At 48.6% G+C, this 27,825-nt stretch overlaps 1 protein-coding gene across 6 annotated transcripts in view; it reads left to right on the forward strand.

Moving 5' to 3' along the window:
• ACAP3 (ArfGAP with coiled-coil, ankyrin repeat and PH domains 3) overlaps positions 1–27,327 on the forward strand; it is a 96,748-nt gene extending 69,421 nt beyond the window's left edge. Inside the window, exons 11-25 of one of the 6 annotated variants that reach the window (XM_056333491.1) lie at positions 7,610–7,722; positions 12,148–12,199; positions 12,667–12,767; positions 13,209–13,320; positions 13,888–14,096; positions 14,406–14,475; positions 14,606–14,700; positions 15,238–15,452; positions 16,055–16,156; positions 16,565–16,666; positions 18,881–18,973; positions 19,056–19,276; positions 19,440–19,549; positions 19,962–20,072; positions 20,173–27,327. In XM_056333491.1, the coding sequence (XP_056189466.1) occupies positions 7,610–7,722; positions 12,148–12,199; positions 12,667–12,767; positions 13,209–13,320; positions 13,888–14,096; positions 14,406–14,475; positions 14,606–14,700; positions 15,238–15,452; positions 16,055–16,156; positions 16,565–16,666; positions 18,881–18,973; positions 19,056–19,276; positions 19,440–19,549; positions 19,962–20,072; positions 20,173–20,320 (1,854 nt within the window). In that variant the 3' untranslated portion in view covers positions 20,321–27,327. Of the gene's footprint in view, positions 1–7,609; positions 7,723–12,147; positions 12,200–12,666; positions 12,768–13,208; positions 13,321–13,887; positions 14,097–14,405; positions 14,476–14,605; positions 14,701–15,237; positions 15,453–16,051; positions 16,157–16,564; positions 16,667–18,871; positions 18,974–19,055; positions 19,277–19,439; positions 19,550–19,961; positions 20,073–20,172 lie in introns of all 6 variants that reach the window. The other 5 variants (XM_056333490.1, XM_056333494.1, XM_056333496.1 and 2 more) reach the window with 5 other exon arrangements.
• Positions 27,328–27,825: the final 498 nt, after the last annotated feature.

Below are 27,825 nucleotides of genomic sequence, written 5' to 3' on the forward strand. Positions count from 1 at the left end.
TCAAAGTGGCCATGGTTTCCTTTCTAATGCTTACTCTCAAAAATGTCATAACCCATGAAATGGAAACATAACCAGATTTGAAAGCTAATGACAGACATGCCCTGTGCATATGCTGCCTTTGGTTAAGTGTTCTGAGGGAGGGGTAAATCCATTTCTGAACCCTCAGGTCCCCTGGGGCTCTGCTGGAGTGATGACTTCATTCAAGGAAACATGGAAAAATCTCTCTAGCACAGTGCATTTCGGTTAAATCCCTTTTCGTGGCTTTGCTGACTGGACTAACGGGGTGAAGCAGAGGACAGGTTCCAAGAGGGAGGACGAGCAGTTACTCTTCATCGGGATACATATGCATAGAGCAGTGGCTCTCTGGGTCCGTAGGCTTGTAAGAGAGCTGAGCATCCCTGTTGCAATGTAGGATTTAAAGTGCTAGGAGACAGCTTTTCAGCTGCTTGGAGTCAGTGTTGCTCCTCCCTTTGCGATGGAGCATGGCACTCTGCATCTGGTGAGCATCTTGCCGTCTCCAAAGGGAGCACAGCACGTATTTGAATATATGTCTTCATGCTGAGCCCAGAATACCCTCTGGTCTCTTGAAAAATTTGGAGATTTAGTTGTGCTTCATTAGAGTGGTGTCAGAATTATCCTTTCTACCTCAACAGAGTGTCCTCCCTGAACAGCCTGCTAAGGCATGACGGAAAGGGAGGGAATCTAGTTGAAATAATACATTTTGAAGTGTTCTTGGGGTGGGAGAGCTGCCCAGATTCCAAAGACAGGGAATTGAATAGCCTTCGGGCAGCTTTGTGAGGCATGGAGGGCAGCCTTTTAAAAGCCAAATTCATAAGGAAATGGTCTATGGCATTTTGTTTCATTATTGTTTTAATTAAAATAAATTCAGTAGGAGAGAAAAACTCAGCATAAATCTTGAATATTTTCTTTGATACTGTAATTTAGATGCTTTATTCCTGTGCCACCCTTTCCCCATCTTCCCTCATGGAACATCTGCCACCTTTGGGGCAGATTTCTAGGGCAGCTGTCATTTCAAGCTGTCATTTTAACCATGGCACTCCCTGCCTTCCCAGCTCCAAAACCTTAAAGATGTCCATTTGCGGCTTCACACTTCATATAAAAATAACACTTGCTTATACAAAAAGGTTTCCAATAAAATCAGCAAGCAGGAAGGAAGAGTCTCCCATTTTTAAATATTTTTTGTTTAAAAAATAAATAAATAAACCCACAATAAACATTTGGGTTATCTTCCCATTGTGCAGAGCTTCGGCGTGATGAAGGCTGGGGGTGCCTTTCTCCTGTGTGTGGGATGCACGTGTGCGAGGACCGTGCTCTGCGATACATTTTGGAGGAGGCTGAGGAGAGGGTCTCGTAGCTTCCCACGTTGCTTCTGCATGTTGAACTGCACTGTCTTAAACCACAGATGTGATGAGTTCGTATTTTTTAGGTGGGCTCAGTTCCTTCAGACGGATGCACAAAGACACACAGGACCTGGTGTAGGTTGGACCACTGAGGGGAAAGATTTTGGAGAACTTAGCACAGAACACACAGTCCTAGGAATTATTGCCAGTGGGAAATGAATAGAGAAACCGGTAGTATTTAAACCAGTCCTCCCTCACAGATCCTGACCTTCTTGAATCCTTCCACTGCACCAAAACTGACAGGCCACAGTGCAAGTGGCAGGATACAGAGTTATCTATATAAAAACCTCTTTGCAGCCTCCTGCCTGCTCCCCAGCCCGGAGCAGGCGGGGAAGCAGCTGTGCTCCTGTTGCCCGTTTGCATGGGAAGGGAGGATGGAGTGCCAAGGCTGACCTCTCTGCCTCGTTCAGTCCAGCTGGTAGATAATCAACTGGGGGCCATATGGCACTTCAACACCCTCATTTCTGTGGCTGCAGCGGAGCAGGAGTGGAATCACTGCCCAAAGGCTGGCTCTGCTCCAGAAGCTGGGAGAAGCCGACCCGGCTACAGGCAGGCGAGCCTGCCTGTGTTAAGGTCAGGGAGGCATTCGGTGAGCATCTTCCTGTCAACTTGGCTCTGTGTTGCCTGGCTTCTCCCATTCCCTCCTGTGCCTCCGTGACAGCTGTATGATAATTAGCCCTTGCTCTAAGCTGATTGACTGTGAATAGGAGGCACAAGGAGGGGGTAAGCAGGTGGTCCCCAGAGGCCAGCAGGCTTCCTTGGACAGGCTTCCTTCTCGTAGTGCCCCTTGCTTTGACAGGAGCCACCACCAGAGCTTTTAGCTCCCAAAAAGGAGTAGGAGGGGTAAAAGAGAAGGGGCTGAAAAAGAAATCCCTCCTTCCCTGCCAGCCCACGGTGCTTAGCAGAGATGCTACTCTAGAGAGCGAACGGAGAGCGAGCGAGAACCGCAGAGCTGCTCCCTGCTCTCTAGGCAAGAGCAGCACAACCTCCCTTGCAGCTGGCATCATGAAGATTTTCAGCAGGCTTGAATACCTCCTGGTAAGGAGACTCCTGCAGGGTTGCTTTGACTTGGGGAGAAAGTTTAGAGGGTGCTTTTCCCTGGGGGGGGGGCGAGGATTTGTGGTGTAGGACCTTGCCGCTGTGACCCAAAAGCAAGTAGAGCTTTATGAAAGCAAACGTGCTTGGTTCTGTTTCTGGCTTGGAAAAGCTTTGGGGCAGGGCACGGAGCTCTGTGCATCATCTGCTGGCAAGCTGCAGAGCAGGGAGATCGTTTGGCATTAGGAAATTCAAGAAACAAAAGGTCTCTAAATGGGATTTGGCCAGAATGAATGAAAGCTGTCTGCACAGAGCGGAGTGTAGGTGGGGGAGCCCTCCTCCAAATTCCATCTGCTGCTGAGGGTCTCGGATTGTTCGCAGTATATACACAGAGGTAAAAATAGCCAGATAGAGAAAAGCTCCAAATATATTCAGGCACCAGAAGAGAACAGACTGCATGCACCAGTGTTTGTGTGGAAGGGATGTGCGTGCGTCTTTAGGGAATGTGAATATTCCTCTGAATTATGTTCCCTTCAGAACCAAATAGCTGAACTAGTCAAATGCAATTTTAAACTCACCTCCAGGAGAAGTTGTTTCCAATGCATGGATGTATACATGATGTTGTTGGGAGCATACATAATACTATTGTTAAATTATAAATTCTAATTGGATAATTAAAGAGGGCACTTTTGGATAAAAGCCTTTGTCTTCTGTGGGGGAAAGGATGTATCGCGTGTGTTGTCACTTACCCTAAGTGGTATCGATTGAAAAGAGATTAACATTGAAGCTTGGTAATAAGATATATTTCTCTGAATATCTAAACCCACCTGGACTGTAATGATTCACTGGTCGTGATTGCCTGGTTCTGACAGTATTTTCTATCAGTAGAAATCAAAATGTTGTACGGAAAAGGACAGTGTTGTTATGTCCACATTGCATTGATGCACTGAGGGAGTAACGCTGTGGCTTTTCAGGGAGGGCCATTGCCACAGTGATTGTATTTCAAAGAATTTTAAGGAAATCTTGGTATTTTAGAGAGAGGTTCTCTCTGTTCTCAGCCAGGTGATGTTCCCTTTGGGATGGGAATGAGCCCATAAACAAGACTTTCCTACTTCAGCGGGTGTGCTTTTGGGCAGGGCTCCTTACTCTGAAGTCTCCCCCCTGCCAAGGATTCCAGGCTGATGAGGGGCACCTTCGCTTTTCACATTAGAAGCTGGAGGTTTTATTTCATTTCATCAGCCATCTTCTCTGCACAAAATGCTTCCTTCGCAGGAGCAATCGGAAGAGTTTGTCTGGCGTCTGCAATGCAAGCAGTCTTCGGGTGTGCTGTGTGGAGATGGACGGGGGAGTTCCTAACTGAGTGGGCCATGAGGCAACCTTCAAATAGGGGTTTTTCCTTTTTTTTCCCTCCCCCCCCCCCCCTTTTCTTTTTTCTTTCATGGATCTGTTTGCGCCTGTGCTGGGTTTTTGCTTTCCATTTGCTGGTTTGAAAGCATCTGCATTAATGTCCTTTTTCTCATCCCTATGGATGTGTCTCTTGGAGTGTGTTACTTCATTGTTGCTTCAGCATCATTTGGTGTGCTCCCATGGAAACCATTGTGATGTCATTTTTAAAAGAATATCAGTTCCCAGGCAGCCTCGTGTGTAAACTCAGAGTGACAGGACCGGGAAGGGGATGGGACAGTGAGACAAAATTGGTGTGACTGAAAACCAGTGAAGGAAAGAGAAGCAGGTGATGACAGCGATCTGATTTCTTCTTTTGGAACATGTCAGATTTATTTTACCCATGTGTGATTCAGCACAGTCACTGATCTGGACCGTGTATGCGGTTGCAGCCAAAGCCATTCAGATCCCAATCCTACGAAGCGTTTCCCATGTCAAGCATTTTTTTCATGTTACAGAGACAACGAGGTGCTAAATGCAGGCTTAATTAATCAGTCCAAACTCATTTAGAGCAGACTTGCCTACTCCATGTACACTACCAAATGCTTCCCATCATTGCAAAAGGTAGTTTATTAAAATCATGCATTAAAATAATAATCTCATTTAAAGTACAATCTCATGTATAGCAGAAAATGGAAAAAGAGGGGACAAGAGAAATCATCTGTGTTCACTCTCTTACCCTGCTTTATCAAGGGTAAGATTTGAATCAAGAAACCTACTTGGAATGTTGTGGAGTGGGTGACGTGTTCCTTCTTCACCAGCACCTTCCAGACATCGTGGCTTGGCTTGCGGGGCTGGAAGGGTTGGATTTCCCAGTTCTGTGCCCTGCCTCCCCGTGAGGGTCACAGAGGGACTGGCGGGGGGCACAGTTTGTGATGTGTGTCCTGTCAGCCAGGACCTTTCTACTCAGTTCTGTGGAAGAACAGGGTTAAAATCTGTGTCAGTGAGTAGAACAGATAGAGGGACACCCCAAGGGGAGGCCACCCAGGTAAGGGCGTTCATTGTCACCCATCTGCGTGCATCCAGCTGTGGCCACACACTATCATGATGTTTTGACACCGCTGGCAAAGTGATCCATCCCCTCGGACAGTTTCTAAGCTAGCTTTGACCTGGAAGCAGGTTTCAACAGATGTTCTTGTAACTTTTTTCCCAGAAATTTCTCCTTTTTTCAGTGGTTGTGGTAAGAAAGTTCCCTTTGTGGGCTGCAGCAAGATGATGTGCTTAGGAATCCATTAAGCCTGTAGTTTAAGCTTGCTCTGGTGTGCTGGAAGTTTCACAATTGCACTTGCTGTGATTTTGCCTTTCAGCTACTCAGGCCATTTCTGTACATCCCTCTTCTGGCCTTTGCCTGGCTGAGAGAGGAAAAATGATACTGATCAAGGGGTTAATTACTGGATTTTTTTCACTCTCCCCTTTACTTAGCCTTTCAACACTCTCAATAATTTTGGAGCAAAGACTTCAGGTGCTTCCAAGCAGCGTAGGATGGAATGGAACCAAGTTCCCCTGAGGATCAGACTGCTGCGTGCCCTGGGCGTAAAAGGCAGACTGGTCCTTATCCCTCGTATCTCTCCTTTTGTTATATAAAGTAATACGTTCCAAGAGACATATCCATAGGGATGAGAAGAAAGATATTAATGCAGACGCTTTCAAACCAGCAAGTGGAAAGCAAAAACCCACTTACAACTCAGGTCAATGTATTCTGCCCTCAGCTGCCCTTCAGTAGTTCTGTTGATAGCAGTGGAGTTGCTCAGGAATTACACCAGCAAAAATATGAGCAGCACTTGGCCTGGGGATGTTTCCTAACCAACGAGACAAGGAAGAGAAATACAAACACAAACCATTCTTCCCAGTAATGTGTTTTTATGTTTGGACATCATCCACATGGCTCTCTCTTAGCTTCATATGCACTTGGTGGGTTTTGTGTGTCATTTTCTCTTTTTTGGGCTTGGTGCATGCTGGAGTCCTTTCAAAGGCAAGGAACAACCCATGCGCCTTCAGCTCGTCTGCTTGAGCCATTCGGGTCGGTAGAGAGGTGTCATACAATACAGCCTCAGCGAGGTTAAATTCACACCTGGCTTGACTCCGCTGGTTTTTAGTGGATTTACTGTAGTGACGCATATGGCCCATCTGTTCCTCCCGCACTCATCGGCAATATATCCTTCTTACCGTCACACAGCTTCATTATCTAAGGACAGCTGAAGAAGTCAGGTGATGATATTTAGACCCTCCCCCTTATTTTTACCTCTTCTACAAAGCAAGATCCAGCTAAGTGGTCATTTTTAAGATGTGCTCGGAAGGGTTCGGCCCTACGCTTGCTGTGCGCTTTTCAACAAGCTCCACGTTTTTGGATATTTGAATTATTTATTGCAAGACAACGCGGATTCGCATTGACTGTAGAATTGTCACTGTGGAGCAGCTCTGCAAAAATCACAGATGCAACTCTCTGTGAGTTAGAGGAAAATTCCCTCGAGCCTTTGATTGCAATATGTACATAAAAGACATCTGCAGAAGAGGACCCCCATGGGATTCACCCTCTAATGGCAAGAAAATTTAGGGCTGAGCAGGACTCTTAATTGGGTGCCTTATAGCAGTTTCCAGTGTCTAATTGGGCATCATGCTGTCTTTCCAAGGAATGACTCAGTCCTGTCCCATTATATCTCCTCCTTCTGTATCAGTAGTATTATTATTATTGTGACACCTCCCAGGCAAGCTTGCATCTCTGAACATGAAAATAACTCATCTTAATGAGAGTGAAGTGCATGTTGCCTAGCAACACAGCATCACAAGGGTCTTCATACGCTGAGCTAGGAAAGGCACTTAACTTAATGGGGCTGTTTGCACTGCGCTGTTTTGTCTTTGAACCAAGTAGTACAGGGAGAAATATTTGCACTCCAGAGAGGGGGAGGTGTGGGTAGCATGCATCATTGGAGTGGAATCGGCGTGCAAAGAGACAATGTGCCTTAATTCCGCAGGTTAGAGGGGAAAGTCGTTTAGGTTTCATGACCTAGTTTCTCTTGGGAAGGAGGCAGACTATTCCCCAGGGAAAAGGATCCCATGTTCTGTGAGAGCAGCTGCTATTCCCTCTGCTCTGTGTCTTGCTCGCCAGCTGTCAGAATCCGTGAGATCTATCTGATGAATCAGTGGCAAACCTGAAAAATCAGCTCTGACTGGTAGCATAGCATAGAGAATTGAGTGAGCTCAGATTGGAGGTGGCGTATGATGATAGCTAATGAAAATGGAATTGATAAGTCTTCCCCTCTAGAAATCATTATGCCTGTTCGCCCTGTGTAAAGAAGCTGGGGTTTGTTCTGCTCCTGGCTCCTTGCAGAACAGAGAGGTGCAGCAGCATTGCTCACTCACTTGGCCAGTGAAAAGCACCTTTATTGCTTTAGACTGACCCAAATATTGGGAATTTTTAGCCCTCATGATGATAAGCAACTTGCCTTTCTCCTTATCAGCTACCAGAGGGGGAAATAAAGCATGTATAACACTTCCCTGCAAACAGATAAGCTTGCTGGAATGAGGATGATTTGTGACTGCTGTTCACGGCTGCACTAAGGCATAGGGATATGCTCTGAAAGCTCTGCCTGAACCTTCGCGTTTTGACGTAGATGTTTTTTTTTTCTTCTTGATGTTTTGATTAGGCTCATCTCCATCTTGGTCCTAGAGAGTGCAGTCATGTTAGAGTCTCAGTCTCTTTCTATTTGCAGGACTTCTCCTGTGATGACTCAAAGGTGGAGTTTAATGTAGATGCCCCAAATGGAGTGGTGATGGAAGGCTACCTCTTCAAGAGAGCTAGCAATGCCTTCAAAACATGGAATCGGTGAGTAAAACTCATATTCCATTTGATATTTGGGCTAAACCTCTGCATACAGCTAACTGCCCCCACAGCAGCACACTTAACTTTCAGTGAGATCTTAGCAACTGTTATCACCACTGGAAGGATTCTGAGCTAAGTAGCTAAAAGCTAAATAGTTCAAATGAGGTTGGTTTGATAGTTTTTGCATACAAAGGCTTTTCTTTTAGGAGCATTTTGCATGCAGGTTGAGGGAGGTGGTCCTCGCTCTCTACTTAGTGCTGGTGAGGCCACATCTGGAGTACTGTGTCTGGCTCTGAGCTCCCCAGCACAAGAGAGATGTGGACTTAGTGGAAGGGATCCAGTGAAGGGCCACAAAGATGATTAAGGGGCTGGAACGTCTCTCATATGAGGAAAAGCTGAGAGCTGGAACTGTTCAGCCTGGAGAAGAAAGGCTCGGGGGTGGGGTGGGACGGGACCCTGTCAATGTGTACAAATTCCTGATGGGAGGGAACGAAGAGAGAGCCAGACTTTTCGGCAATGCCTAGTGACAGGGAAAGAGGCACATATAAAAAATGTGACATTGCATCAGAACGCAAGAAACTGCTTTTTCACTGTGAGGATTGCCCAGCGAGGTTGTGAAGTCTCCGTCTGTGGAGATATTAAACAACCACCTGGGCACAGTCCTGGGCAGTGCTCTGCCTGGCCCTGCTTGAGCAGGAGGGTTGGACTGAAGAGGTCCCTTTCGACCAAAGTGACTGTGATTCTGCTCAGAACCTGTCAGCTGCCAGTAAGATCAGAACCTGAAGCTGTGTTAGCATAACTGCAGATGAGTAAGTGCTCCTGAGAGAAGCAGTATCTCAAGAGATTAATGTAGCCCTACGCGAAGTCATCTCTGAGCAAAAGAAAAGTAAGAATCTGCTTCATTGCACTGATGTTTTAAGACCACATAAATTTTCTACCAGCATATTATAACTCACGTGCTGAGCTTGCAGAGCCAGCAAGTCTTTGATACTGGTGTGTTGGAGACATATGTTAATCAGTAAAAGAGCTAGGTGCTGTGTAGTCTATATGATTATTATTTTCCTGTTCAAAAGCAGGTATGCTCCTTTCTGTGAAGCTGTAGGTTTCTCCTAAGCTGCATCATGGAATGAGCCAGTTCATGTTTTGCTGCATCTTAGCAGATGCCAGGGGAAAAAAAAAGGTGTGCCTTCCACAGTGGAAGAATGACCAGGTTCCACGTAGGGATGATGGGGCACTGCAGCTCACGTCTTGCCCTAGGGAAGCTGTAAATTTATAACAATTAAGAGAAATACCCTAATGCAGCAGTACATGGCATGGGTATCAAACCTGTCTGTTTTGAGGCAGGGAGATATGCGAGATTGGAAATATCAACTGTGCTGCTGGAGCTGAGAAATGGCACTGACCGTGCTCTTAATAATTTATAAATATTTCATCTGATAGGTCACTGGGAATACCAGGCACACATGCCTCCTGCAATCAGCAGGAGTCTCTGCGGCTGCCAGAGACCTTGGGGAAGTGGAAGCAAAGGTTTCGTGTTCTAGCCTTGCTCGATATTTGTGTGTTTAGTTTCCCTTGAGGGTTTCATACACGGTTGTGCAAAAGGATTCAAGCTCTTCCCGTGAGTTTCTAATGCATGAGATCAATGCCTTCTGGACCTACATTTCCTCATCTCACCTAACAGGGAGATGATACGGTATTAAGGGATCTTTACTTGGCTGTGGGATACATTCAGTGTATACACCCCAGCAAGGCTGAAATGTGCTGCTGTTAGACTTTGGAATAAATAAACACTAAATGGTTCAGTGAACAGTTTGTGCTATGCACAGAAACTGCCTGTATTTGCATGGAAGAAACACTTGAAATTATTAGAGATCCCTGCATTGGTTAGATAAGTGATTCCTTCTTTCTGAAGCTTCCCCTAGTACTAAGGAGATTCCAGTCAAATCTGGTAGAATTTTGTTACCCCTCAGGCTGTCCAGTCCCCTGACAGTTAAGTACTAAGTTTGTGCTTGGAGGAACCAGAAACCACAACAGCAGCTACAACACAGTGCATCAGCGTTTGGTTCTCTACCACTACGTGGAAGGATGCTGTAGACAGGGGGGGTCAGTCCCTTCTCCCAGATAATAGACAGGACAAGAGGGAATGGCCTCAGGGTGCACCAGGGCGGAGTTTATATGGGATATTAGGAAAAGTCCTTCACCAAAAGGGTGGTGAAGCCCTGGCACAGGCTGCCCAGGGAGGTGGTGGAGTCACCATCCCTGGGAGTGTTTAAAAAACACTCAGGGATGTGGTTTAGAGGTGGGCTTGGCAGTGCGGGGTAATGGTTGGACTTGATGATCTCAGAGGTCTTTTCCAACCTAAATGATTCTGTGATTTCCGTGCTCACAAGCTGTTGCACTGGAAAGGTATCTTAGCTGAATTTTTATCAATCTTTTTTAGAATTTCCTGCTTGCTGTTTCCTAAGCAAAGCCTTGGTCTGTAGCATGGCTCCTTTCACTGACACCACTGGTTTATGTGGAGTAGCAGGTCGTTTCAAAGTTTGTCAAGTTAATGTCAAGACCTGTGCTTGACTCTTGTGATAGAGAGGAACAGTTCCAGGCAGCTCGCTTCTCTGAGCAGCAACCCTGGCTGTGAATTCGTGGGTCCCACCAAAGGGCACCTGTCCATGACCGTCTGGGACTTCCTGGTTTTCCTGATGTCTGAAGCAATGTTAGTGTCAAGGGCTCCAGGTTTTCAGTGTCCCCCAAATCCCAGCTGTCCTCCTACATTCCAGTCATGGAGAGCCTGTAGCCTCCCCACAGGCATCTCTTTCTCCTCAGTCCCACCTACTCCTTGCCATATCTGTCTAGGCTGTTCACGGCTCCGTAGCCTACTCATCACCTTCTCCGTCACCCGGCTCTTCACTGTTAGTGCCTCCCCCTCGTGTGAGCGGGAGGGAGCAGGCAGAGAGAACGGCAAAATCCGTGGGGCTGGGAGCCAGCGCCAGGCAGAAGCGCCTGCTCTGGGGTGGCGAGCAGGAGAGCACAGCTGTGAGTTGCAGCAGCAGCGACCAGAACCTGACAGAGAAACGTTCTGCCCAGCTTGGTGTGACAGCAGAGCTCCTGGAGCATAGACTGCTACTGTCAAAGCATCTCAGAATGATGCAGAAGCATATCAGCTCATCAAAACGGGCTCCCACATGGATGGGATGGCCTCCAGTTACCTGTATTTTCCCATTTCTCCCCAGGCATGTCAAGTCCTTTTGTTGTCTTTTATCTGTTTAACGTTTCAGCAATGATAAAAGAAAGAGAACCCTGTCTTGTCTCATTTTCCCAGGGAGCCTCGTTCTTTTGCAAACAGAGAATGTAATACATGCTCTAAATAACATCTTGCTGCAAAGCCTCTTTGACTCTTTATGCTCAGGTATTCCTGAAACCGTTTCCATTGCCCTCCATGAAGATGATCAGGTTGCTAAATCTTAGCTTGTATCTTAGAATGATGAGGGAGGGACGGGGGTTTGGATTTAGCACCGAAGATTAAGACACCGGGGAATTACCTCTGCTATAAGCAGCGCACGGACCTTCTGTCACTTGTATTTTAATGGAAAGCTGCTAGCTGGTGATTTCTTGCCTCCTAAGAAGGCAGATTCCCTTCACGCACACCTGTCCATACCGCAGCCACAGGGAGCAGGACCTTTAGCATCTCTTGGCCTCCTGAAGGTTGTCCCAAAAGCCTGCCTGGTGGGTAGCATCGCCTGTATAAACAGCAAGATGTGCAACCCATTCCTATTATTTTCTCCAACGGTGTTTGTAGAGCTGCCAGTCAGCAGGGATTTCTGAGGTGGATTTTTCTTTTTCCTACCTGGAAGTTTATTGATGATGTTAAGGGATTTCTGGCTTGCCTTAGGACAGCCTGCTTGGAGAGGCAGTAGGCACGCTGTATCTGGCATGGCACATGCAAGTCATCCAACTTAGCCAGTAAATGTCAAGTACGCCCACTGTGCACGTATGCAAGTATGCCCTAACGAGTGCAACATGTCCCACAGGCACTGGATTTACTACCTGCGCCAGGGTCAGTCTGCACACACAGCCTTCTGCCCCAGAAATCGTAGGCAGTAAGATGGGACTGCCCGATTCCTTTGTTTCTTGTCTTTGCTTCCTTCTTGCTTTACATTGACATATCTAGAACACTTGCCATCGCAGCATCTCGGCGCCAGGAGTCGTTCCTTAAGGCTGTAAATCCTTTGTTTGCCCTCCGAGGGAGGGCACTGGAGACGTGCGAGCTTTTCTTGTGATGTTACTTTCCAGCTTCTTGGAACAAACTACGCTTTTTTATTTTATTTTATTTTTTTTAAATGGAGAGCTATCCTGCTCTGCCACAGAGCAGAATGCCTCTCTGTAGCTCTGCTGGGTGCTTCTTCTGATGTCTGTGTGTCTGTCTTCCCTCAGGAGGTGGTTCTCCATCCAGAACAGTCAGCTGGTGTACCAGAAAAAGCTAAAGGTCAGTGAGGCTACCGCGGCTGATACTGGCAGGTTAGCCAGCTTGTCTGGTGTCCTGGTCTACCTTGCTGGGGGACTTCTGCACCGTGGCAAGGGAATGGGGTGGGAGGAGTGGGGGAGGGGGATTGGGTCAGAGGGACAGCAAGCCCGTTCAAGTGTTACTGTGCTCCAGAGTTAGACTGTACTGAGAACTAAGTGGCAGCAGATGGTGTTGGTGATGTAAATATTCACGTTCAGCAGAGGAAGCTGAAGTCCCCGCGAAGCCTGCCGCTTCACGTGCGTGTTGTCCCGTGCTTTGGTTCTGTATAACCCCCTCCTGTTGCCCTCCTTATCCAGTGGTGGGCTGGCTCGGCTCTCTCTAGACTCCACGTATGCTAACCAGCAGGGCTGGGGAAGGAGTTTTCTGGGAGGCCTGATTATGACAGGGATTCAGGGAGCCAACAAAGCCACCTATTCTCACCCTTCCAGGATGCCCTCACGGTAGTGGTGGAGGACCTGCGGCTCTGTACTGTCAAGCCGTGTGAAGACATAGAGAGGAGGTTTTGCTTTGAGGTCGTCTCACCTACCAAGTAAGTTTGGTGGCTTCCCTAGGCCATCCTCAGGGGAGCTGGGCTGTGCACGGAACTGTGAGAGATCATAGATTTGAGCAGGTGCTGCCCTGGGCTGTTAAATGTTATCGGGAGATACTGTTGCCTGTACTGCAGACTCCCCGTGAAGTTTGTGAGACATCAGCATAAGCCAGAGCTTGGCCATGCATACCTAATGTACATCTAGACAGTGAAATGGGCAAAGGGCAGCTTTTCAAAGCAGCTAGCAGACCTGCCTGGAGTTTTTTAAAAGGGAACACCTCTGACAGCGCAAGCTTGTAGGATTCATTTTTGCCCCTTTACCTGTCAAACCAAGATGCTGCCCCCACTGGAACATCTACGCTGAGGATGAAGTGCAACAGTTTTGACCAAAACATGCACCCTGTCCTTTTGCTCTTTCCAATTCCTTTCCTTCCTTGGCAGGAGCTGCATGCTGCAGGCTGACTCGGAGAAGCTGCGTCAGGCCTGGATTCAGGCTGTTCAAGCTAGCATTGCTTCTGCATACCGGGAGAGTCCTGACAGCTACTATATTGAAGTGAGTGAGGGTGTCACAAAAGATCCATAATTGTGTCTCAGAGCCCTGATAGTGGGCTTTCGCGCTGTGGCAGGTCCAGTGTGGGTGGACCATTTGGAAATACTCTTCTGCTCCCGAGGAGGGGAGCTGGTGTCAGTGCTAACTCAGAAGCAACAATCATTTACTAACCAAAGCCATGCTTATAGATCTGGGCTGGGGGGAAGGCAAGGCTTCAGATCGGTGTTGTCCTGACACCTTCATTTGCTTGCCATCACTCTGGATTGATGTTCCCCTAGGAATTATCTTCCCTTGGGAAGAGCTTGCTCCCTAGCTGGGACAAGTGCAAGCAAGGCACTTGATAGCAAGTAGTTTGCCAGACAATAGTCTGCATGCTGCCCGCGCTGCCGGGGCTGGGCTGGGCTGCAGCACAGTCTTGTGGCAACAATACAAATTAATGAGGACAGCCCTCATTAAACTAGGCCTAGTTTATTCTTTGGGTAATGCTTCCTATCCATCCCTCTGCTATGCAAAGCTCTGGTCCGTTCCACAGTGCTTTGCAGAATCCTGGAACCCTTTTTTTCCCTGCAGAGACTGGACCGGACTGCTTCCCCATCAACTAGCAGCATTGATTCTGCTACTGACTCCCGGGAGCGCAGTGTGAAAGGAGAGACCATCTTGCAGAGAGTGCAGAGCATCCCTGGGAATGACCAGTGCTGTGACTGTGGTCAGCCGGATCCTCGCTGGGCCAGTATCAACCTGGGCATTCTGCTGTGCATTGAGTGCTCCGGTATTCACAGGTACTGCGTGCGTGTGTGCTCTGTGCTGCCAGCCAGGGACGGATTGCAAGCTGCTGGGAAAAACGGTGGGGTCTGAATTACGACTGACTATAACGTTTGTACAGATAGATCCAAAAGTAATCGCTTGCTGCGGTACCTGTGTGTGTGCAGGTACATCTGTGTATGCACAGGCATAAAACTCGCTGCTGTAGCTACATCTGTATAGATAAATACGTAAGAACTGGATTGATCTTCTTCGTCTTATGGCAGGTGAGAACTTCTGTTCTGAGGGATGTAACCATATCAGTTTTCTTCCTTTTGCATAAATAGGAGCCTGGGTGTTCACTGCTCCAAGGTCCGATCTCTCACACTGGACTCCTGGGAGCCAGAGTTACTGAAAGTGAGTGCTGGGTTTTAACAGCCAGGGATAGACATGTGGTGGGCTTGGAGGGAGTCGTACTTGGTGGCAGGCTAGTCTAGAGGGACGGTAACTCCTCCCTGAGGATTTCATTCATTCCCTTGTATTGCAGCTGATGTGCGAGCTGGGGAACAGTACCATGAATCAGATCTATGAGGCGCAGTGTGAAGAGCTGGGACTTAAGAAACCAACAGCAGGGAGCTCCAGGTGAGTCCGAGTGCGCACACTGGTCCTCTCAGTCCTGTGGAAAGCTCTCCATCCACACAGCAAACCCAGTACCCTACGCTCTCCGGAAAGCCAGGTTAAGAGTGTGGCTGGCCCAAAATACCTCAGGTGCACCTATGCCAACCCACTCCCCCTGTAGCTAGCCTGAGCTTGGCTCTCAGAAAGGCCAGTGGGGTATTACCAACCAGCAACCTGGTGAAACGTGCTTGGGAACCAGGGCTTGCTGGGTTTGCGCCTGCTCTGAGACCTTTTGAATACCTGTAACTGAAGCTACGGTGTTGCCTAGGGCTGAACGTGTCACTCCACTCTTGGCTGCACCCTGCACTTCTTAGTTTTGCTTTGAAATGGGAGATATTTTCAGGTTTGAGAAACCCTCCTTGCTTAATACAGGCCTCAATGATTATTAGGACTCCGAACCAGGTTGATAAAATGACCCAGAGCAGCTCCATCTCCTTGTGGCTGTTTGCTTTAGGTGAACTGTGTGACCCTGTGCACAGCTTTACACTGGTGTTCTCTTAGGCAGGACAAGGAAGCCTGGATCAAAGTGAAGTATGTGGAGAAGAAATTCCTGAAGAAGCTGCCGAATGGGGAGGCTCTAACAGAGAACGAGCGGAAACCTCGACGCTGGTGCGTGAAGAAGTGCCAGAGACACAACAGCACCACGAAAGCACCCACGGCTCGGAGGAAGTACCGCCACGAAGCAGGCAACGCGTCACCAGCCATGTTGTCATCAGGTAGGAACCCCCCTGGCCCCGGTCCCCAGTGAGCTGGGCTCACCTGCCCACTGCCCTTCGTAGGTGTGTGCGCGGCTGCCCGAATGTGTGCAGCCCTGTCTCTCTCTAGGATCTGCAAGCCTTCCAGAAACATAAGCAAACATGCTGTTGCACAGTTGACAGGTCGTTAGAGCCATTTCCTAATGCTTTCCATCTGTTTAAGGAGGTTCGTGTGGCTAAAGGAGGAGATCATTACACCAGGGTGATCCAGCAGCTTCTAAGCTTGCTTTGTGCACTTCTGTTTGTATTCCAGCTTTCTGCTTTTTAATAAGTTTCAAATCCTTGTGGTTTTACCTGCTTGGTCTGTAAGGGAGGCCGTGCATACGAAGGGTTCCGGCTGCTCAAAACGCTGTGGGGTGACTCGGTCTGCGGCGTGTCACCACCTGTGGTCAGCTCAGTGTTACACGTTTTGGTGTACAGGGGCATGAGTATGGCACTGGACACGTGGGGTGCATTGGACAGGCAAGCTCAGCCTGTGGAAATACAGCTGTAGAATGTGTCCCGCTTGTTCATTTGCGTGTTATTAACTATGTATTTCAACATCTTGCTGTATAAAATAGCAGCTACGCTGGAGAGGAAGTTCCGTCGAGATTCCCTCTTCTGCCCTGACGAGCTGGACTCTCTCTTCTCCTACTTCGACACCGGGGCTGGCTCTGGCCCACGCAGTAAGTACAAAGTGTCTGCTCCGGGCACGCTTGGCCTCCCAGCTCTTCTAGGGCATGTGCATTGCACCAGACCCAAGGCACGGTATCGGCCTCACTGGAGAGAGGGTAAATATTTCAGAAGAGTGACGGGGAGTTAGTTGCACAAATTCCAACCCGTTGCTCTTTTATTGCACTGATTATTTTAATATCCTATCCAGTCAGTCCCTGGTGTTTGCATTCTGGTGGATGGGATTTTTTCCCAACGTCTTTTACGCCCAGACTATGCATTCCATTGGCTTTTTTTCTGGTTTTTGTTTTGGCTTTTAATTTTTTTTTCTCCTTTTTTTAGCAAGTCTTACTGCGGACAATTTTTCTTTTTTTGTGTTTGTGACGATGAACTCCCCTCATATTCCGTCCACCTTCCTCTAGGTGCCAGCCACATCTCTATGCAGCATCCGCTAACAGGTGGCCCATGGAGTGGCAGTGGCATTGGTCCCGGTGGGAGCGGTATGCCGTTCCTCCTGGACGGAGGTAAGGTGACGCTCTGGCAGCTAGCAGCAAAAGAGACACCCAAATTTTACTTGTTCCACACCAAGCGTCAGAGGCAGTTATGTATTTTCTTGCAGCCAAACGAGTGAATTCCATACGTTACCTGTCCCTTGTGGCAAAGAGGCTGGCAAAAGCTTTTGAAAGGCAAAAAGCTTCCTAGGGTTTCCAGCAGTCAAGTTACTACATCTTAAAGGAACACCTGTCCCTCGGATGAGCTAAAGGGTCAAATCCTGCACAGGTGGGATCTCATGGCAAATAAGAAGCAAGAAATGTTTGCTTCAAGTGTCCCACACCGGTCACAGACTAGTCGTGGGTCCATTGTCATATGGAGCTGAGGAGTGGTAACTTTTTAAAACTTACTAGCTCAGTTGGCTTTTATTGTGTGAACTTAAGAGAAGTATTTATAGTCCTGAGTCAGCACAGCAGAAAACCACAGGCTTTCCTACAAGTACATGTTGTCTCTGGGTATCAGTGAAGAAGGTGCTTTAGTGCTTGTCTGAATTAGTGCCTTGAGGGCTACTCCAGTTTCGAGGATTTTAGCATTACTAGTCCACAGAAACAATACCTGGGAGATGTGGGACTTCAGAGTTGCTCAACAGCCTTGCCTTGCTCCAGTGGAAGAGAATAAGAATTTTATCACTGATTCAGTGGGAACAGAACTGGGAATTTGATGCGTTAATATTAATGTGATATGAGCCAGATCCTCCTTTCTTGCTTTGATGTAAATCTAGAGTAGTGCCACGTGGCCTCATTGGAGCCACACTACTTGTACTGACGTGACAGAGAGTGTAGTCTCACCAAGCAGTACGTTTGCGTTCCTCAGAAACCAGCAGGGATTTTTCTGACAGCAAATCCAAAAAAAAAGATATATGCCTGAGATGTGCCACTTCAGACCTTTCCTGTTGTAGCTTCATTATCTTCTTTGGCTGTTGAACAGTGCTGAAGGATTACTTGGGAGCCCTGATTTCAGGACCACTAATTTAGAGACTGTTCGTTATCTGGGACCTAGCTGTAGCTGCTCTGAAGATTTCAACAGAGAGCCTTAAGGTTAAGGTGTCTTGTTCTGCTGTGGTTTTCCAGGCTCAGATCTTTAGTTCTTGCAGGCTTTCCTGCTACGACTCTTTGCAAAGACGACTCTGCTCATGTTTTAGAAACATTTTGTCAGCTACAACTTGGCTGTTTTTTTCTTTCTAATCGCAGTGGTTTGAGTGAGGGTAGGTCTTGAGGTAGGTCGTGGGGACTTAACCTCCTGAGTTCTTGGAGGACAGGCACCCCCCGCCCTTACAGTCATTGGGAAGTTAAAAGCAGCAAGAAGCTGAATCCAGCCAGAGTTTCCAAGGGGGCCAGGCGTCCCCCAGGACAAAGGTGATGTGCCATCCCTGTTCCTGCAGGGACGATTCCTGCACATGCTTCTTCCTTTCTGTCATTTTTTTGACCGCTTTTGGGTACAAGCTGGAAAAAGTGCAAAGATTCTCTGCCGCTGACACACTGTGTGTCCTTGAACAAGTTGTTTCATCTCTTCGTGGCTCCATTTCTTGTATGTAGTCAGCTGTCTTGTGGCATTCACCAGCTAAACAGGGAAGGTGGGAAGCACTGCGGGGAGAGGGCAGGGATGTCTGTGGAGGTGAGTGAGCCAACGGACAATGCTTTAAGTTTGGCTTGAGATACACACTGTTGGTATTATTTGGCCCAGTCACTGTCAATAATCTGTGACACAAGAGCAATGTATTGGCAAGTGCCCCAGTGACAACCAAAAAGCTCTGGGGAGAGCATGGATAGAGTGGAAACAGATCATTAGTGGTAAAAGCAGAGGGGTGTCTTTGCTTATGACACTGCACAACCTGCTGCAAAGCTGTCTCTGCTGCTGCTCTGCTCCAGTCTCCGTCACAGCATCCTCATGGATTGCAGCAAGGGCTGTCCTCAGCCGTCCAAAGTGCCAGGGCAGTGTTGGAGCATCCCTGCATGAAGGGCAGCGTGGGGACATGGACACCATAAGGCTTTGCAATTTTTCCTTGGGCAGTTGTATGGAGTGGGGCTAAATGGGATAGCGGTCCCCCTCTCCCGTGCCAGCAGTGCCCGGTGCAATGTGTGTGTGACATTCTGCGCAGCCCTTTTCCCCTGCGGTCTCAGCTGTGCCTGGTACTGGAATGCCTGTGTATTAAAATGGCCTTGGTTTGTCTTCTGTTGGCCCTGCAGGTCTGAGCAGTGACAGCGGGCTCGGAGGCAGCACGGACGGCAGCACTGATATCCTGGTGTTTGGCTCTGTGGTGGACAGCGTGACAGAGGAAGGTGGGTATCTGGTGCTCTCTGGTGCCAACAACAGGGAACACCAGAAGCTTTTGGGTCATCTCCATCCTTTTCTGCCCCTTAGAGTGTGAGGTGTCGGAGGAGTCAAGCGGTGAAGCGGAGATCGAACAGGAGGCATCGGATCTGGAGGACCTGAGGGAGCTGCATCCTGGCTTGTTGATGTACAAGGCAGCGCACGCCCGAAACCTGCCTCTCATGGCAGAAGCGCTCGCACATGGTGCTGAGATCAACTGGGTGAATGATGAAGATGAGAACAAAACTCCTCTGATTCAAGCTGTGATGGGGGTATGGTGTGCTAGTGGCTGGGAGGCCAGGGTTGGAAATGTGAGGTCTTGACTCTGGCTCGGAGTGCGCTGACAGTGGGCGACTTACAGCCTGCCACGTGCTCGTGCATCCTCTCGGTGCTGCTGGCTGAACGTATTTAGAAAATTCCCCTTTACCTTGCCAGGGCTCCTTGATAACCTGTGAATTCCTGCTGCAGAATGGGGCAGATGTTAACCAAAGAGACAGCCGAGGCCGAGCTCCCTTGCATCATGCCACGTACCTGGGCCATACCGGGTAAGTCCTTTGCACGCTGCCGTGACGTGCTCCATCACCCTTGGACCGAGGTTCAGCGTTAGCACCGGGGTGCGCAAGGGAGCTGGCTGGGGGTGGGTTGCTTATTTGCAAATTTTTTAAATTTTTTTTGGCATATTTGCAAATAATATATATTTGCAAATGCTTTTTTATATCACATATAAATCAGCAGCTTGATTGTCTATCATCAGGGGGGCAATTATCCTTAAGACGGGGGGTAATTGGGCCCCTCTAGATCCATCCACTTCTCCGTGCCGCCGCAGCGTTCCCTGATCTAGAGCCGCACAAGTGAAGCCGTGCCTGCCCGTGGAAGGGTCCTGCCCTCTGCCCACTGTGGCGTGGGCTGGGGATGCTGGAATTTCTGCTCTCACGGTCTTGTCTTTCCCTTCTGCAGTCAGGTCTGCTTGTTCCTCAAGCGAGGGGCGAATCAGCACGCGGTGGATGGCGACGGGCAGGACCCGCTCAGCATCGCGGTCCAGGCGGCCAACGCAGACATCGTTACCCTGTAAGTGCAGCCGGTGTCTGCGGGAGCACTGCCCGTAAAGAGCCCTGGGGGAAGGAATCATCAAACCTCTCTCCCTTGTGCTTTCTCTGTTTCGCTCTAGGCTGCGTCTGGCTCGGATGAACGAGGAGATGCGAGAAGCAGAAGGTCCCTTTGGACAACCAGGTCAATATCCCAGCAACAGCCCTACCGAGCTGCAGTACAGAAAGTGTATACAGGAGTTCATCAGCCTTAATATAGATGAGTGTTAGTGACAACTCCCCCACGTCTCCTTTGCTGTCTTGAATTTGGGCTGAATTTCTAGAAGCCCCGAGAGCCCCGTCCTTGGTATATTGGTGTTTCTTGCAGATTGGTCTGTTTTGGATGCCTGCACGTATAGGTTGAGATGCACGCAGGAAGGAAAAGGGGTCTTTCCTGTTAGCGTTTCTCATGCTTGACTACTGGATGGTTGATTTGGTGTAGGAGATTCCTAGGGCATAACTACAGACCATGGCGTGTGGACTTGAGTGTGTGGAAAGTATGGGAGATGAGTTTAGCATTTAAAAAAAAAAAAAAAAAGAAAAGAAAAAAAAAAAAAAAGAGAAGAAAAGGAAACCCTCTATCACCAGGAGAAACCCACCAACGATACGATCAGACGAACCTGTCTCTGCTTCAGTGTAGGTCCCACGCACTGAGTCCTCGTCTGGACAGTTTGGTTGGAAGGGATTCTGACGTGGAGCCCTCTGTCCTGGCAGTGTGACCAGCAGCCTGCTCGCTCGTGGGATTGCTGCAGCATCTGGGAGCTGCTGGGGCACGTTTAGAGAACTAAAAGATGACCTCAAAGTCAGGAACAGGCTGTTTTGTGGGGCAGAGAGGTTTTGCTCCAGACGTCACGACGGAAGGGGTAGGATCGAGAGCGATGGCTACTCACCTTAATTGCTCTCAGGACTATACCAGCCACGCTCCCCCTTGTTTGCCCTTGGTGGTTAGCTGGTCAAAGCCATAGCTCGCCTGCTTCCTGGGCCAAGATGCGATCTGCATGGCATTATGGAAGCAGCAGTGCTAATTTTTTGAGGCTGGGAGAAGCTTGTCGCTGGCGACGGGCTTTGTGTCAGGGAAGAAAAGCCACGTCCAACTCCCACTGCCTGAATGGCTGGCTGCACGATGCGATTTGACCCTGGTTCGGTTTGTTTCCTGGTCACTTCAGATTTCTGACTTAGCACCTGTGTGAAGGAGACATCTACTTGCATGTGTATCCCTCTGTGCTCTCCCCCCGCACGCTGAAGCATGTGAGTAGGGCATCTCCGTAGCTGGCCCAGGGGCTTTTGAGTTCTCCAATTCCAATGACCGGCAGAATCTTCTTTTTTTTTGTTTCTTTCCTTCTTCTTGTATTCTTTGCTGGAGTAGGGGAATGTGTTTCTACTTGGAGCACTTTGTTGCTGTGTTTATACGGTCTCTTCTGGGCATCGTGCTACAGCAGCTCTGCGGGGATGCTGCAGCCACGTCATCCCATCTCAGGAGGGCTTACAGAGCATGTGTACCACTGGCAGGTTGTCCTCTGGCTGGGAGTTTGGATGCCAAGCTGAGGGGAGCTCCTCTAAGAGCCTCTGCAAAGTTCCCTCAGCTGCAGCTGACATCAGAGTTTGTCGGGACTCGTGGCTGGCAGTCCACGTATTTAACCCGCCTGGGCACCTCGGCTGCTGGCTCCGAGGCTGGGCCATAGTGCCTTACGGGTCCTGCTGGGATCTCGAGGGGATCCAGATCTCACAAGGAACGCAAGAACACCAGGCAGAGTTCCCCATCCTCCTGTGTTACATCAGCAGTGAGACACGGTCGCGTTATTTTTCGTCCAACCCACATGTGATTTCTACACCTTTCTTTGTGTGCTGGCTGCTGTCGTGCTGCAGCCCATCCAAGGTCAAACCTTTGCAGGTTTGTTCCTGCTGACACAATTGTGACACAACTCAGATGCTGGAGCAGCAGCAATCCAGCTCTTCCCTCGGGATACTGCCCTCAGGGACTGAACCAACAGCTCGTGGTCCACCCACGCAGTGAAAAGTGGAACGATAAAGAAACTCCACTTGGTCTCTGGTAGGGTGTCCTGTCAGGACAAGGGAGAGTCCCTGCTTCCTTAGGAAAGTGCTGTCCCAAGTTTTGCTGCAGCCAGACCACAGTTTTTCTGTCTGTGCGGTCTGGGTCTTGAAGTCCATCTTTATCTTGTTGTTTATTCATTCTTGTTCCCTCTGGAGCTTTGGGATGCACGGTACCAAGTGCCAAGTTCTGATCTCAGTCTGTTGCAGATCCCAAATGGTCCTAGTGACTGTGCTGAAACCGCTGCGTGTCGACAGCAGCACAAAATCTGCCCCCAGACCTGTCACGCTTCCTTAAGTAACTGACTATCTCCTTCCACCAATCATGGAAAATAAAAATTAACGAGCTTGGCTCCATCAGCCTTTTTATCATTGGTGACGCCTTTTGTGGTGTTCTCCATCACCCTGCTCTCTGTCCTGGGAGCCCAGTGCTGTACACAGAGCGTGCTGCTGCTGCTGCTGCTGCTGCTGCTGCTGCTGCTGCTGCTGCTGCTGCTGCTGCTGCTGCTGCTGCTGCTGCTGCTGTGCCAGGACGATGTGACTCCTGGCTTGTGTGAACCTGCCAGTTCACCGCACGCAGAGGGGCTGGAGCGGGACATGCGTTCTCCCTTCTGAGCCCTCCAGTGCCTGTAGTCTACTACTACCCTGTAGTCTTTGAGCGGGCACTACTCCCTCTCAACTCTGCTCGGAGCAGAAGCTGTAGGACGTGCCCTCAGCAGTGGGCAGGTTGCTTGGTTTGTTCGTGCCCTGTTCAGCTCTGGCGCCCTCGAGAGCGATTCCAGACTGCCTGTGGGATGAAGCGCTGTGACCTACAATGTCATCGTCACTGCAGTTGGGTTTCAGAGGAATGCCAGGATGTGTATTAGTTCCGAGGACAGTTTCATCCTGCGTAGGGCCCATGTTCTGATTGTAGCTCCCTCGTACAACTCCGGAATCACGTCCCTGAAAGTGATACCGGGTGCTGGCAGATGTGCGTAGCTGTGGCTGCAGTGCTGCTACACGGTCTCCTTCAGTTTACGTTTAATATACCATAGGTTAAATATCTCTTCCCGATACCTGTGTGAAGGTACAGCTGGCATTGCTGCCCACTCGCTGTTTCTTGTGCAGGATTACAGAAGGTTACCACTTGATGTTCTCATGGAGCTTCATCTTTTGGTCCTTTGTGCTGGAGTTCGTCTTCTTTCTGGTTCAGGTCACCCTAAATTTAAATGGGCTTCCCCACTGAGCAGGGTGGTGCCTTCATTTGTGCGTTGCTGCCCCATTTAGCACCCCTGCCTTGTCGTCAGTTGAGCCCACTTACTCTGGTGGCAGCGTTGCTGTCGGTCTGAGTGGGCTCAGGAGTAAATCTGTAGTCTTATACATGCCCTGTGTGAAATGCCCCGCAGACCCCCGTGCTCCGTGCAGAGCTCAGGCGGTGCTGGGTGCTGCTGGCCGGTGCGAGGAGTGGTGGTGCTGAGCCTGCCAGCGGCACAGCAAAGCCCTCCAGCACGTCTTTGACTTCGGTGAGGCTGTGCCATGCTTGGATCATGCCCATCGCCCTGCGGCATCCAGACCAGCGCTTGGAGTGCTCAGTACAGGAACCAGTATTCAGCCAAGAACTCTGCTCCCCGGGTTAGGAACGGAACCTCGGTAACGAGTTCTCTTTGATAATCCTGTCCCCTTTTGTACTCATCTGCACTGATTTAGACACTTGTCAGTGCTGACATCCCCTCGAGCTGTGCCCTCCCCCAGCAAAAGGCCACACTGAATCGGAGCTGGCATCTTTCGGGGTGCTGCAGAGGTCCTGAAAGCAAAATAGATCTTTCACCACTGCCACGGTCCTATTCTGTTAACGAATCCCAGCACCATCATTGCCTAGCGAGGTTTTTCACATGTACCTTCAAGCACCCCAACTGGTTTTCCAGCTTTTTATGAGGAGTTAGAAATAGGACCGACCTTTTCTGTAAGCCAGTGAGAACTAGAGACATGGCTTCCACTTTGGGTCATTTTATTTCACCGTCAGCATTAGCGGCTCATGACGACAATAAAAAAAATCGTGTACAGTTATGTCCGTTGAAGCTCAGACTCACTGCTGAAGTACATGAAGTTCAAGCATATGTAAATACTGAAGCAAAAAGCAGTGTCTTGCAAGACAATTTATCTATTTAACATGTATTGGTACTTTATTTAGATTCAATGTATAAAGCAACTTTGTGCACTTTTCCTACATACAGTATTGGGGGGGTTTATGTTCTTTTGTTATGGGTTTTGTGCTGTCTTTTTTAATCAGTGAAATTGTTAAGTATTTAATTTATTATTGATGTGCCCAGAGGACTAGTGCAATTTTTATTCAATACAGTTTGTCTGTATTTAATGTCAGGATTTTTTTTGTAGCATTGTTAGGGAATATTTTTCAAAACCTGCCTTTTTCCCCCCCCATGATTTTCCTTTCTTCCCCACCCCCACCCCCCCTTTTTCTATTCTCATTATACAGATCATGAGGCATTAAATGCCTCTGGTTTGAAATATAATCAAACACTTTACTACATCCTGCAGTTTCTAAAACAATAAGGTTCTCCAGGAAAAAAAATGCTAAGGAGGCACTTCTCACTGTTTTCTGTGTTTATTTGATTTATTTGCTTGGGGTGTACGTGTGTGTGTGTGTGCGCTTAGAGGTTTGGAAGAAAGAGTGGGGAACTTGTACGGAAAATTTGGTTTTGGCGAAGTAAATAGCCAACCAGGCTCCAGGGAAGACTCAATATTGAACTCTTTCTTTTTTTTTTCCTTCTTCAAATACAGCTGTATTTGTGTTGTACAATCTTGTTTGAAATATCTGATGCCAAAACTACTCTCTTTTCGTTCTTCTTTTCCAAGAGTGTGTATGTTACCTATACGATGGTAACTTGGTTTGCAACCACAGTTAACATGAGGAGATTTGCCTTTGTCTAGAAAGCAACATGCCAGGCATTGCCACAACACAAACAGAGCCAAACCATTGCCTCAGCCACGCAGATTCTGTCATCTTTTGAGTTTTTGAGATCCGGGTGAATATTTCTATACTTGTCCTAGCTTTTGTTTGACTTGACCCAAACCCTCTAACCAAGTGCCTGGACAGGCAGTCTAGGTTTGAACCTCTGATTCCAAATGGGATGAGTTCAGGTTGCTGGCAAGTTGATCTGCCACCCTCTGTGTTCCCTCTCCACGTGTCATCCAGGGAAGCCTCAGGTTATTTTAGTACTGTTGTCGCTGAGATAGTCTCTGCAATGGGGAATTTCTTTGAGCAGTCTAGAAGAAAGACGTGGAACTGGAAGAATTTATGTCTTTAACGAAAAAGATTTGACAAGCTGAGACTGTGATCAGTGCGACGTAGATCAGTAACCTCTCAGACCAGCAAAAATGGCCATTATTTATGCAAAAGAAACCCAGGACCTCCTAACGAAATGCACTGATTAACTCGCTGTCCAATGGCCACAACACAGCTGGTGGCCACGGCTGAACGGCTGGGTTGTCCCTGCGCTGCTTGACCGTCCCTCAGCCCACTTCTCTCTCCTCACTGCCCGAGCATTCTTGCTTTCAACCAAAGACAAACCAGGATGAACGGATTAAATGTGATATGGAACCGTTGGTTAGCAGATGACAGATGCCTGCGTGAGTGTGCATGTGAGTGAGGTGCTGTTATATGGAGGAGGGGGCGTGGGGAAGGCGTGACTGAGCAGAAGGGAGAGTGGGAGTTCTGATGAAACAAGATTTTTTTGATTTTTTTTTTTTTTTTTTAGATTCCAAAATACAGAGTGCTGTTTCCATAGGAATGTGATTCATATCAGTCTGCCTGCTGGTTCCTCAGCCTTGTAGGGAATTTGGGCTGGGGTCCATCCCTTGTGAGCTGTATGCCCAGCGCTGGGTTAGTGGGAAGATGGGGCAGCTGAGTGGTTACGGGAAGGGAATGAGGGACGGAGGTGGGTGTAGTAGCCAAGAGAGTTTCCAAGGCACGAGGAGGACCAGGTGTGGTTCTAGTGCAGCAGCCGAGATGGTTAGAGCCGCTAGCTGACGTAGGAGTGTTTGCTCCACAAACACATCTCGGCACTTGGCCCCTTACTCGCGGTGAGGACCACGAGGGAGCACCTTGGTATGTCCCCGTGCTCCGACAGGTGACGTTTTGGGAGCATCCAGGTGGTTGCCTTCAGGTTGCCAACAGATCTGTAGAGATGTCTCTGTTGACTTCCACCCATCATGTCCCTCCAGCAGCACACGAATGTCTGCGTGGGTTCCCCGGGGCCGGGAGACCTGCTGGATCACAGGAATCGAGTAAGCCTTTCCGCAGGGGTACGCGGGCTGGCAGCCTGGAGCGAAAACCTTGGGGGTGACCCCCAGCCAACTCTTCCTGGCTCAGGCTCCCGCACCTTCCTATCGAAACAGCACGAGAAAGCAGTTCTTTAGCCAAGTCAAAGCTGCGGTGTGGTTAATTAATATTAACCCGTCACACGCTGGATGGCTGGGCTGCTGCGCCAGGGGCTGACACTTGCTGTAAATACGCTATAACCTATTAACCTCCTTCACTTGCCTGCTTTCAGTACAACTTTGTAACATGTTTTTTAATTCCCCCTTTCCCTACACAGCCTGTACTGACTGTAACTATGGAACCAGATATTCTGTATGTTATTATCTTTGTACAATTTTAAAACCTGTTGCTGTGGTGTCTGCCTTTTTTCCCCCCTCCCTTCTCTTCTATTGTCTCTTGAAACACTGTTAATAAAAATCTAGATAAACTCCCTCCCTCCTCCTCCTTTGGCTTGATTTATTTACGTAGGATGCCTTCCCTTGTTGCTTGTATTAACTGGATCTAGAAAACCATTCCTTCTTAACCCCCTTCCTTCTTTTCTGCAACCCACAGCTTGAGTTTTATGGCAGTGAATGGACTGGAATGCCACGTAAATACTCTGCATTTCTGCTTGGGTTTCTGCGATGGTGTGATTTGAGGGTGCTTTGGAATAAGGTTGGGGTGAAGGTGACAGGCTCACATCACACACACACACACACCCGCCCCGACCCACCCGTTCACTTTTCTTCAGGGTACCTGGATCAGTTCGTGCTTGGTGTGTTATGGGCTCTTTAAAAGGAGACCCTGCACCAGGTGAAAATATGGGTCCTCTGTGCATGGACCACCGTGTCCCACACACCAGGGTGCACCTTCCCCGCTGGCTTCTCTCATACTGTGTGTCTGTGGCGGAACAATAAAAGAAGAAGAAGAAAGACTGGCCTGGCCTTGTGATTTCTATCGTACTGAGCATGGAAAGCAAATGCAGGAAAAGAAAATTGTGGATTAATCCCTGTTTTTCCCTGGAGGGACAAACAGATCCCAAGTGATGAGCTCAGTGGAGGAGTTAAACAGGGAAGATACTTTGAAATCAGCAGCATTACGGTCATTCATGGACGGCGAGCTGCGTGGTCTCACAGTAAATTCATAAGCACAGAGCTTGGGAGACACGTGGCTTGTTCCCACCCTGTCACTGACCCCCTCTGCCACCCCTTTATTTTACCACCTATTTACTGTCTAAAATGGAGACTGGGGTCTCACTGGCCTCACAAGAATAAACACACTGAAGACCGAAACGCGATTACAGAAACCCAGATCTCGAAAAGACTCTTTCTTTAGTTAAAGAGGATTAAATGCTTAAATATCTTCACAAATCCGGGACTAACACTTTACT

The sequence above is a fragment of the Falco biarmicus genome, chromosome 3, assembly GCF_023638135.1.
Source record: "Falco biarmicus isolate bFalBia1 chromosome 3, bFalBia1.pri, whole genome shotgun sequence".
Taxonomy (NCBI): Eukaryota; Metazoa; Chordata; class Aves; order Falconiformes; family Falconidae; genus Falco; species Falco biarmicus.